Here is a 12,381-nt window from a genome sequence, read left to right as displayed (position 1 = left end):
AATTTAAAATCAAATGCCTTAAAAGTTTGGTGGCATTTTCAGCAAATTCAAGGGGCAGATTTTTAAGGTCCCATTCCCTATTTTTCCCCTCTTTTCTAAATTTCAAAACATATTCTTAACTGCTTCCCCCAAAAAATCAACCTGGTCAATGAGAAAAATTGCTTTTGTTCTTGTTTCCTAAATGTGACAGGTTATATGACCATATGCACTTTAAAAATAATCCCTAGTAGTTTTTAAATTTTTTAAAAATTTCCAAAAAATTGAACACCTCCCCGGGTATATCCCGATGTTGGTCGCAATGTTCGATGCAATGGTTTAAAAGCAACTAAAATTTTAAAAAAAGTTAAGACAAAATGGTCTAATTGATTTTTTACAAATGAATAAAAATTTAAAACAGGGGGTAAAGGTTTAAAAATTAATGTAATGAGGGGAAAAAATTTCATTCATAAACTTCTTTTATTTTTTTAACCAACTTCAACCTGAAAAAAAAAATTATTATTGAATTGACTGAAAAGATCTAATGGAAACTTGCAAAGCATGCCATGTATGCCTTTATGCTGACTATCATTTAGAACAAGAGCAGTCGAAAGAACAGCATGCTTGACTATTCTAAGTGCTTAATAGTAAAATAAGAGTCTGGATAAGGTACATGTAAGAATTAACAAAGAGGAAGATTTCAATCACAAAAATACAAATACATGTAATGTACATCACATAGTTATGAGTCTTGGATAATAAACAAAGAATTTTATTAACTTCCCAAAGGGCCTTATTTCAAATTCAACCAAAAAAAACATGCCATGTTATGGGTCTTAGAAAGTGACCAGGAATTGTGATTCAAAAAGCATGTATCAAGTTTTAAGCAAATACAATCAGTATTTTTATGAAAGATTAATGTTGGAACTATTGTGTATTTCTGTTATGAATATGGATAGTGATAAATAAATGTTATATCATAATAATTAGAGTTGTCATCAATTGAGACGATATTGATGTATTGTCAATATTTTTTCTGTTGATCAATATTCAATACACATATGAAAAACTCAATAATTTTGATAAATTATTCAAACGTCCATAAATTATGAAAATTCACCTGAAACGTATACAAAAGCCTAAACTGTCTAAAACTAAGCTTTTGTTACAGAATGGCAGTGATGACAAAAAATGGTCAGAAAAAAATCATCCAAAGGATATTTATAAACAGGACACAATATATTTGTATGAATAGAACATGTATTTTATTAAAATTATTTGAATGTGTTTGTGAAATTGTGTGTTTTAGTTTAATTTAAGCTCGGCACCGGAAATTCCATACGTTCGAGATCTCAGCGTCCATACCCGTCCACTCTAGAATCATTCGGGGACGTTTTTTTCATGCTGATCTTCCTAAACCTATTCTTGGTTCGTTGGTCCCAGGGGGTACAACAATTCTGCCATGGCATTGATCAGGTTTCTTGGCGGCACCAAGCAAAAACGGCTCGTTAGCGCCTCCCTCCTGAGTTAGTCACAACAGGTCAACCAATCCTCTCTGGTACTTGTGACGACTTGATTTTGACCTGCCATGTGTCTTCTCCACAGCATGCATGACTCATGATAGTCCAACTAATTAGATGTGTCAAAGAGACGAGATAATTTTGGACGGGCACTGTCTTTTTCCAATGGTTTGACAGTAAGAAAAAGTCTGTAACCGTTCAGGCCGAATTAACTAGACTAGACTCAGGAGCGGCGGCACGAAATACCCAAATATACCCAAATACACCCAAATATACCCAAATATAGCAATATTTATTTTTGTTTGTATAAAATATAGATTATAATGAGAAATAAATAAATATTTATAAAATAATATGACTTAGCCTGCTAAAGCTTTCATTCATTCCGTTGAAATGGGCAGTTTTAAAGATGTTGTAAGAAAATAAAGTTGTGACATTTGCTTATGGGTAAAGTCAAAAATAATGAGGCCAAACATTTAAAGGCTACCCAGACTAATATTTTAATAGATGTATATATTGTTATATGTGCTAAATATAGCATCTATCAGAGTTGTAAAATATGCCAAGTTTAAGGGACATCATGCTACAAGTGAAAATTTTGCAAGAAAAAAATTACCCAAAAATGTCAGGAGTGTGTAACACTTTTAGTGTGATATTTTAACACAAATGATGATTCTCTATTCCTGATACAAAAAACAGTTTCTTAAATGACAATTTTTGTTACTTATGTTATATATCTAATGCTCTTGCAATTGCTTTTTCTTATTTTTTTTGTAAAATGTAGGTATCCCACTTGGTTATCCAGTCACTAAAGTCAGTCGTTGTAAAATAAAATGTACTTTAAAAAATGCATGGTTTGTACTAACAGTAAAATTTCTGCTTATTTCTTTGTTATTAACAGCTTTTCCTTGCTTCTAACATTTTGACCATTGTATATAGTTAAGGATATAAATTCTCTTTTTTCTATGCTTTAAATGTTATTGACTCGGTTTCGATTTAAAATAATGACGGTGCTCAGTGTCAGGAGTGTAACATCTTGTACTTTTACTGATTTCCTTATTGCATACATGGTGTTATATAAATATATTCTTTCTTTTTCAGAAACATGAGTCCAAGTGATGTCAGCAGTGACATTAGTTCAAGTTAACTAAATCATGTACTTTCTGTACATGATCATAAGTGACGTCAGGAGTGTAACACTATTTTTGCATCTTTTAACCTTGTAACTATTTCATGAATATAACATGTAAATTTCATATCTAACAAGAACTGTCGGAGGACAGTAACGCTCGACTATTCGAAAATTTGTCACAAAGGTGTTTCATTGAGTATAATAATGCTTACCTATATGAATACATAAAATTGTCCGAAAAGGTACAAACTCTTCAAGTTTCAATACATTCCCTTCAGTAGTTATGGAGATACAAGCTTACATGCAAAAACTTAACCAAGAATTCATGAGTCGAAAAAGGGGCATAATTATGCAAAGAAGGAAATCAGAATTATGGGACTTGTACCAATCATCTTAGATAATCACAGAGACCAAGTGTGTGAAGTTTCAATCCATTCCCTTCAGTAGTTATGGAGATACCAGCTTACATGCAAAAACTTAACCAAGAATTTCAAAGTCGAAAAAGGGGCATAATTATGAAAAAAAGCAAATTAGAGTTATGGGACTTGTGCCAATCATCTTAGATAATCACAGAGAACAAGTGAGTGTGTGAAGTTTCAATCCATTCCCTTCAGTAGTTATGGAGATACCAGCTTACATACAAAAACTTAACCAAGAATTTCTAAGTCGAAAAAGGGGAATAATTATGAAAAAAAAGCAAATCAGAGTTATGGGACTTGTGCCAATCATCTTAGATAATCACAGAGAACAAGTGGTGTTGAAGTTTCAATCCATTCCCTTCAGTAGTTATGGAGATACCAGCTTACATACAAAAACTTAACCAAGAATTTCTAAGTCGAAAAAGGGGCATAATTATGAAAAAAAGCAAATCAGAGTTATGGGACTTGTGCCAATCATCTTAGATAATCACAGAGAACAAGTGTGTGAAGTTTCAATCCATTCCTTCAGTAGTTATGGAGATACCAGCTTACATACAAAAACTTAACCAAGAATTTCTAAGTCGAAAAAGGGGCATAATTATGAAAAAAAGCAAATCAGAGTTTATGGGACTTGTTGCCAATCATCTTAGATAATCACAGAGAACAAGTGTGTGAAGTTTCAATCCATTCCTTCAGTAGTTATGGAGATACCAGCTTACATACAAAAACTTAACCAAGAATTTCTAAGTCGAAAAGGTGGCATAATTATGAAAAAAAGCAAATCAGAAGTTATGGGACTTGTGCAATCATCTTAGATAATCACAGAGAACAAGTGTGTGAAGTTTCAATCCCATTCCCTTCAGTAGTTATGGAGATACCAGCTTACATACAAAAACTTAACCAAGAATTTCTAAGTCGAAAAAGGGGCATAATTATGAAAAAAGCAAATCAGAGTTATGGACTTGTGCCAATCATCTTAGATAATCACAAGAGAACAGTGTTGTGAAAAGTTTCAATCCATTCCCTTCAGTAGTTATGGAGATACAGCTTACATACAAAAACTTAACCACAGGGACGCCGACGCCGACGCCGACGCCGACGCCGACAAATGGGTGACTGCATTAGCTCGATTATTCTGCGAATAGTCGAGCTAAAAATGATTCTTGCCACTATTCATGAGGAAAGGTAATTTAGTAGTTTTTTTTTTTTTTAAAAACAATGCTTAAGTTCTGATATTAAGTATATTTACTTAAATAACATCAAAATTTCCTAAATGTCTACTATTGACAAGTATAATCATATAATCTAATGATAATACACTTAGTAAATTATTGAGAAATTAAAATAATGTATATACTTTTTGCAGAACAAAGCATTTATATACAGTTATTGAAGAATTTGTATGCAATATAAGTTAATATGTGAGAATAGTGAAAAGTGTTACACTCCTGACATTTTTTTTCTTTTTCAGCAATTGTAGTTAACTTTGTTTTATTTTCAGCAGTCTTATAAACAATTGAAGTAAGTATGAAAAAACTAAAAGTAAGCCTTCCTGCTATTGAAAGAGCTCTAAAATCACATGTTTCTACAAATATAACAAGACAAAAACAAGATGATGACAAGAAACAAACAAAGAAAAAAACAACAAAATCTTCAAAAGAACGGGTTCGTAAATACCGTGAAAAACTTAAAAATGACCCTGTCTATAAACAAAAGCTACTTGAATTAAAAGAAAAGAAAAAAACAGAGAACAAAGCATATAAATCTAAACAAAAATTGAAGAGAGAAAATGATGAGAATTTTGACAGAGAGTGTAAAGTAAAGCAAAGAAAGTGGACAAAAGACAGTAGGAAACGTAAAAGCAAAACACTAAACATTGAAACAGCAAACACAAATGGTCAGGTGAGGTACAGTTGTAAAAAGAAAGTTGATCAACATTCAACATTACGCAAAAGAGCTGAACGTGTTCGAAAGTCCTTGCCTGAAGATTCCAACTACTGGGCCAAAACAATGAGCCATATCATAAAACATGCTACACCTAAGAGGAGGTCCTTGCTTAATTTGAGTACATCTAGTCCAGGTACTGAAAATCTGCTAGAAACTCTTGAATTAAGAAGACAAGGAAGGCCTAACAAGGAACAGGCAGGTGCAAAAAAGAAGTTGGCTTTTTCAGAAAAAAGCACTTCACTCTGGAATAGCAAAAAATCACTAAATGAATACAAACGAAGAAAAAACAAACAAGCAAAAAGATTGTCAAAAACCACTCAATTTAAAAAATCATGGATGCCAAAACTACTAAGCTTCCTTGATGAACATTCAAGAACAATGCCAAACAAAAAGGACACCATTTTGATAGATGGCAGGCATGTTGCAAAGCGTCATCTGCTCTGTACAAAATTGGAATTGTTCAAGAGCTTTAAAGCTATTCATCCAGATTATAGCAGGAGATTCAGCACTTTTAAGAAAATGATTCCTAAGAATTTCAAACGGTTAGACTTGACATGCAGAAGAGTCTGTGTCTGCACAAAAGATTTCAATTTTGAACAAAAAGTTGAAGCATTGAATAAGATTGCCCAGCAGCAGTCAATGCCATTATTAAAAGCCACACCTAAACAGCTGTCAAACTTATCTCTGTGCCCATATGAAGACATCCCTAAAAGGTCATGTGTTGATAGGCAATGTGTCGATTGTGGAACTGCTATCGTTGTCAACACCTATGAACCACTTGTTCAGGCATGTGGAAACAGTGTTGTGGCAAAGTACTACCAATGGGAGTCCTCAAAAGAGTCGTATATTTCTAAAGATGGAGATAAAAAGCATACAACTCGCTGGATACAAGCTGAAAAGACCTGCAGTGTTGCAGATCTTGTACATGATATTGCTAAATCTCTTGAAAGTCATTCAAGCCATTTATTTAGAGCAAATTTCCAATATAAAATGGAAAGCCTACTTACTTCAGACCTTCCTCTGGACCACTGCTTGGTTGTTATGGACTTTTCAGAGAACATTTCCCTACAACCTCAAGATGAGATAGAATCAGCTCACTGGACTACAAAACAAGTTACATTACATCCGGTTTTTATAGTAAGACATGACCCACAAAGAAACTTGACATCAAGGTTATCTACCATTTCATGGAGTCTGGACATGGCAAAGGTCAAAGTGATGGCATTGGTGCTGGAATCAAAAGAAAACTGGAACGTCTCATTCTTGGAGGCAAAGTCATAAACAATGCCTACCAAGTATATCTTGCTCTTTCTCAAAATCCAAATGAGAAGATCAATCAAAAGATTATCTTCATGCCATACAAGAAAATCAAGATATCCGTACCAAAGATCAAACAAACTCTTAAGTCTCTGAAAGGAACTCATTCTTTTCATATGATTTCCCAGCATCACCCAAGTACAGATGTGCTCACCTGCTATGACCTGAGTTGTATATGTGTTGTCTGTACTGGTGGCCAACAGGGTCCCTGCTTGTATAGTCAGTACAGAAAAAATCCAAAACACTTTAGTTTGGCTACAGGTAAAACAATCCATGAAGAACAAATTTATCATGAACTTGATACAGTATCATCTGATCATTGTATCCTTGACAATTTCAATTCTTAAATCCTATAAAACTCATTTAAACAAGTATGCCAATTAGTATGATAAGATTTGACATTATTTCTAAATGGTAACCAAGTCAATAACAATAAAGACATACAGTAATTTTTTTTTTCATCTATGATAATTACTGTTAATTCTGCAATCATTTTTGTTATCACATTTTTTGCATGCAGTTCCTACATATTCAATTTTCAGTTTTGCTTGCTTCTCTGCTTTGCTTTTTGTAGTCCTTAGTCTTTTATTTTAACCGTTTGAATTTTGCTAAAACACTGCATTTTTGCTCCGCTTTTGCTTTATACCTATCCTTAATAAAGTAGTAGCTAGTAATACTAACCATTGTGAGAGAGAGACTAACCTGAGAGGTGTGCTTACAGAAAGCATTGAGTCTTATAACAACTCAACAGAGCATACAAATGAAACTCTAAGTGAATTTGAAAATAAAATTCGCAGAAAAGGTTGGGAGATTCGAGGTACTACTCCTGATGACGGCAATTGTTTCTTTTGGGCCATCAGTGATCAGTTAGATGCCCTGGGGATGACTGAACATACTCACACGCAGTTGAGAAGCAAAGTAATTCATCACATGCAAAATTTATCAGAGGTATTTATTATAAAGCTTAGTTTTAAAGTCATGCCTGAAATTCATTTAATTATTAAATTTTTAATTTAAAAAACTTGTAATTTTATATTTTTAAATCAAAGATTCAAAAAAGATACAATTTACAATTTTATTTTTCAGACTGACAAATTGGAATTAGAGCAGTTCTTGACAAGTGACTTAACCAAATATATTGAAAAAATGTCAAAGAATGGAACCTATGCAGACCATGTGTGTTTACAGAATATGTGCAAAGCCCTGTCTTGCAAGATAGATGTTGTTCATGGGGATACTCCTAACATAAGCATTGGAGATGGAGACAGTAACATACCAACACTTGTCGTTGGTTACATTCCAGAAATTGAGCATTATGTTAGCTTGCAGCGGTTAAATAGGTAAGACAAAATAAATATCTTATATAAAAGGATAAATTTAAGCATGTTTCTGTTCTTTGTCAGAAGAATTTTACCAATAATTATAGATGTGTATCTTTTAAAGACACAGTATAAACCTTTTAATTATCATATTGCAGATTTAACCCTGAAGATTTTGTAGCTGTAGCTCTCAAGTCAAACAGAAAAACATATCTGTACATTGCTAAGGTGGGTTATTGTTGTTTTTGTATACTTTTCATTAGTTTCCTCAGTAACTTTATGACGGAATTTTAGAATTTGAAATGAAATTGTTTTCTTTGACCAAATAAACTCATTTAAATTATATTAACTACTTATTGAATAGGTAATATCACAGGCAGATGATGACATCCAAGTTAGGTTCCTTAAAGCAAGCGGAGGTGCTGACGAGTACAGTTGGCCAGCCAAAGAGGATGTGTCCTGGCAGTCTTTGGAAGATATTGTTCAGAAGCTCAAAATGCCAATTCTTCTTCCTGGCCGCGGAATCAGGCTTAAATTTAACCTGAATGACTTAAAATCCAAGAAATCATATATTTTCAAATAAACAGTGTCAAGTGCACATCTTGTGTCAGGAGTGTAACACAGTTTGAACAGTTCATGTTAATGTTTGTAGTTTAAATTTGTAGTTACTTTTTATCCTTTTATTTAAGTAAATGTCCTCTTAAACCAGTATGGTAATGAACAGGGGTAGAAAGCAAGTAGAACATTGTCATATATACAAAAAAATATCTTTACACTCAGATGGTTAACATTTATATATAGTAAAGATTTATAAAAGGTCACTTATATTTTATCAAAGTGTTTTTAAAAAGGCAAGACAAACAAAAAGGAACAATTAACATAGAAAACTTAATACTTGTCTTAAGTATTTCATTGTAAAAGTTTTTAAATCAATATTTTAAGATATTAAGTGTCTTGCCTGAATTTGTCAGGAGTGTAACACTCAAATGTTAAAGTGTTACTGTGATTTTTTTTGTGTGAAATAGATTCTTCATGGTACAAATCATTTTCATATTTTCCTAATGGTTAGGAACAGAAGCTTAATTAAAGTTTATAACCTTTATTTCCATTTATTTTCTAATTGTTTACTTGTTAGAAACTTGTTTGCGGTTTTAAGTGTAACTTCATATCTTTCCTCTAAGAATTATTCTCAAATTTAATAACCTATCAGTATGTTTTCAAACATAAGTGTTGTTCTGTACATGTCTTTCTTATGTTATTGTTACCTCCAATGTTTCTGTAAAGAACTATTATCATTTAAACAACTTATGCTAGTCATGTCAGGAGTGTAACGCTTTTATGTAAAATCAAAGTTAAATTTGACTGCATATTATTTTTTTTTGAAAGGTTGAAATATTTGGAAACTTTATTTTACATCAAAGTATTTATTAATACATACTAACAACTACTTTTTTATTTCTCTGCCCAATTTTCTCCAGCTATAGAAAAACATGATGTACTTACATTAAAGAAAATCAGACTTTTGTAACACAACAATAGCATTTTTTTTCTGTTGTAAAACTTCTGGTAAAAAAAAATGGTGTATTTCTTATCCTAACATCACTACTGTTACTAACATATAACAAAACATATGATTTAATTAACATTGGGAAGTATAGTGACACAATTTTATAAAGCATTGGTTTTGTTAATTTTTGTTAATAAGTTGAAATAAAATGTTGATTTATACAATTTGTGTTGTGTTAGATAAAATCCAATTACTCGGCATTAAACATCAATCAATATCACATGGTTTTAGGTGAAAAATAAAATGAAATATAAATTTTCAATTTTGACCCTATTTTCAAATTTTTGCCTCATTATTTTTGACTTTACCCTTATCTACAATATAGGTTCTTTATGAATGTACTTGCAATTTTAATTCAAGATATGATATTTGTTGTCTACATTTTTAAGGTGTAGTTTTGTTGAAATAACATATCATATACAAATGTCCATGTTATTAAAAAATAGCTTTAATGGAGTACATATACTGTATTTTGGTTCAAAACACAATGATAGGAAAATGTATATTTGGGTATGTTTGATTATATCTTAGTGAAAGTGTATATTGTATTCATGATTAAAACAGCACTTTTTTAGTATAAAACATTTATTTTTAGTATAATTCGGCAATATTTGGGTATATTTAGGCAATATTTGGGTATATTTGGGCAATATTTTGTATATTTGGGTGTATTTGGGTATATTTGGGTATTTCGTGCTGCCCCTCAGGAGGGATCTAGAGACCATTTAAACTGGTAAGGAAAGTTAATTATATACAAGAAATATGGGGTAATTATCGATTTACTGGTTTATCGTCGATATTTCTCATCAGATATCGATCTATCGTCAAATTATACACTTTGCACTGAATCAATGATAGCTCTAAATAATTTACAGGAGATTGACAACATTATCAGGTCTAGGATTTCATGATATTTACGGACAGTCTGTAAATTTTTGGACGATCCATAATTTTACAGATTTTCTTGTCTGTAAATTTACAGACAATAAGTAAGAAAATAGTAGAAGTTGCATTAAAATTTAAAACCGCAGGTTAAAATGAATAAGGTTAGGTATTATATGATTAAATGTAACAGTATGCTAAGATTCAGAACAGTTTGATGACTTTCAATTTTCACTTTTAACAAAAATTTCAAAATCATCATACAAAGATGAAACTCACCCCATTACCTTTGTAAATATAAACAATCAATAAAACAACTTGTCTTAAGCTGCGGATTTTATTGTAAAACTAATAACAGCAAATTTCACATTGAATATCTGTTAATTCATGGATTGAAAAATCTTTTAATTTGTATACTGTCTATAAATTTACGGACAGTCCATAAATATCATGAAATCCTAGACCTGATTATTTACAGTTGAAGAACAAATAGGCAAATTACGTAGATCTACTACGAAATATGCTTTAAAAACACTTACAACATATTTTCCACATTTTGGACACAATTATCTACATCATCAAATTGTCCTTCAATCACATCCATTGTCAAACAATTCTTAATTACAAGATAAAATTAATGCGAACGTCAAATTTCACAACAGGTCGCGAATTCTAATGTCAACTGCATACCAATGTGCTTCCGGTAAAGAAAATACGAAATGAATGTTATAACCGAAAAGGAAAAAAATAAATATATTTTGGGTTAATAACACTGTTGAACTGATGAGAAATTTACAAAAAGTAGTTATTTATCTTTTAGCAATAATTATAGCAAATTTATTAAAATATATTTTATATTGACATTGACAATATTGTTGAATGATAGTCAGTCATTAATACAATGGTTTTCGGACAATAATATGAAAACAAACCCCGACAAATTCCAGGCTATTGCTATTGGTAAAAAAACTAGGGATCAAAATATAAGTTTCAATTTAAAGGATAGTACAATCCAATGTCATGAATCTGTTAAACTTCTAGGGGTAACTTTTGACTTTAAACTCAAATTTGATAAACATATTTCAGACATTTGTAAAAAAAAAGCCTCAAAACAACTTAACGTGCTAAAGAGAATAGGTAAAAATATATGTAAATTGGGGAAATTAAACATATATTACTCTTTTATACTATCAAACTTTAATTACTGCCCTCTCGCCTGGCACTTCTGTGGAGAAAAGTACACAAAAAACTAGAGAAAATTCAAGAAAGAGCATTAAGATTCATTTATGATGACTATCAATCAGACTACGACTCACTTTTAATAAAATCTAAGCTACCAAATTTAAAATTAAGACGAATCAGAACTACATGTATAGCCCTCGAAATTCATAAAATTATTCATAAACAAGGACCAACATACTTACATGATCTTGTTAATATTTTAATTTTAGGTATAAAAATATAGCCATTATCCCTCAGGTAAGAACCACCAGTTATGGCAGCTGAACTATTTTCGTTCCTATGCACCTAAACTATGGAATTCACTTCCCCAACACCTCAGACTGGAAGTGAATTATGACCAATTTAAAAGTCTAATTGGTGCATGGAATGGAGAGAGTTGCTCATGTACTTTCTGTCAATAAACCTGCATTATAGTTTAGCTCCATCTTCAGTTTTGTTTATTGCCTGCTTTCTTTTGTTTTGCTGCTTACCTACATGTATCTTTAAAGTTGCTTATTTCACATTTGGCTTAAATTTTGTTAATATTCTCAACATAAAAGTTTATGTACATGTATTATTTTTCCAGTGTGCTTGAATTTTGTTTGCTTATTGCCAGCTTGTGAGGAGGCTGCTGATCACTTCTTGCCAATTTTGAGTTGGGGATTTTTATTTTTAAAACCTAATTAGTGGTCACACTTTTGTGATCCTTTTCATTTTCAATATCTTATTTTCTTTCTTTTATAGGCCCTATTTGATCGACCATTCATGTGAAGTTTTGTCAAAATCCTTCCTGTGGTTAAGGAAGAGCAGTTGTTTTAAGATATTGTGGACAATGAATAATGGACACGGTGAGCTAGCAGGAGCCAACATCAAGCGGAGGCCACTTTCAACCTTTTCCTTCCCATCAGAGGAAGAATATTGTAGTAAAGAATACTCCTGGAACATATAACTTTCTTGTACAAAATATTTTCATATTTGACCTTGATGGTCAAGGTCATTCGAAGGTCAAAGTCACATTTGAATTAATCACCATGTTAGTTTTGTAATAAGTGTTCTTTTGTCGATGAATAAATAAAATCTA

The 12,381-nt window shown here is 31.7% G+C and overlaps 2 protein-coding genes across 2 annotated transcripts; both read left to right on the top strand.

Annotated features, from left to right (window-relative positions):
• Positions 1 to 4,203: 4,203 nt before the first annotated feature.
• Positions 4,204 to 6,275, top strand: LOC132720637 (uncharacterized). Its single transcript, XM_060704804.1, has one exon. It carries the CDS (start codon positions 4,575 to 4,577, stop codon positions 6,273 to 6,275), a length of 1,701 nt encoding a protein of 566 aa, XP_060560787.1. The 5' UTR covers positions 4,204 to 4,574.
• LOC132720639 (uncharacterized) lies at positions 6,169 to 9,508 on the top strand. Its single transcript, XM_060704805.1, has 4 exons — positions 6,169 to 7,259; positions 7,398 to 7,651; positions 7,789 to 7,858; positions 7,995 to 9,508. Exons 1-4 carry the CDS (start codon positions 7,194 to 7,196, stop codon positions 8,211 to 8,213), a joined length of 609 nt encoding a protein of 202 aa, XP_060560788.1. The 5' UTR covers positions 6,169 to 7,193; the 3' UTR covers positions 8,214 to 9,508.
• Positions 9,509 to 12,381: the final 2,873 nt, after the last annotated feature.

Source organism: Ruditapes philippinarum, unplaced genomic scaffold (assembly GCF_026571515.1).
Source record: "Ruditapes philippinarum isolate M1 unplaced genomic scaffold, ASM2657151v2 ctg15712_1_1_1_1, whole genome shotgun sequence".
NCBI lineage: Eukaryota > Metazoa > Mollusca > Bivalvia > Venerida > Veneridae > Ruditapes > Ruditapes philippinarum.
This window is presented reverse-complemented; position numbering and strand designations above follow the sequence as displayed.

Bases quoted from the DNA above. Each gene is read 5' to 3' on its own strand.
- LOC132720639 (XM_060704805.1), top strand. From the start codon at position 7,194: ATGACTGAACATACTCACACGCAGTTGAGAAGCAAAGTAATTCATCAC. The intron at 7,260-7,397 runs GTATTTATTATA...TTTATTTTTCAG, and splicing joins ACATGCAAAATTTATCAGAG to ACTGACAAATTGGAATTAGA. The intron at 7,652-7,788 runs GTAAGACAAAAT...ATCATATTGCAG, and splicing joins AGCTTGCAGCGGTTAAATAG to ATTTAACCCTGAAGATTTTG.
- LOC132720637 (XM_060704804.1), top strand. From the start codon at position 4,575: ATGAAAAAACTAAAAGTAAGCCTTCCTGCTATTGAAAGAGCTCTAAAA.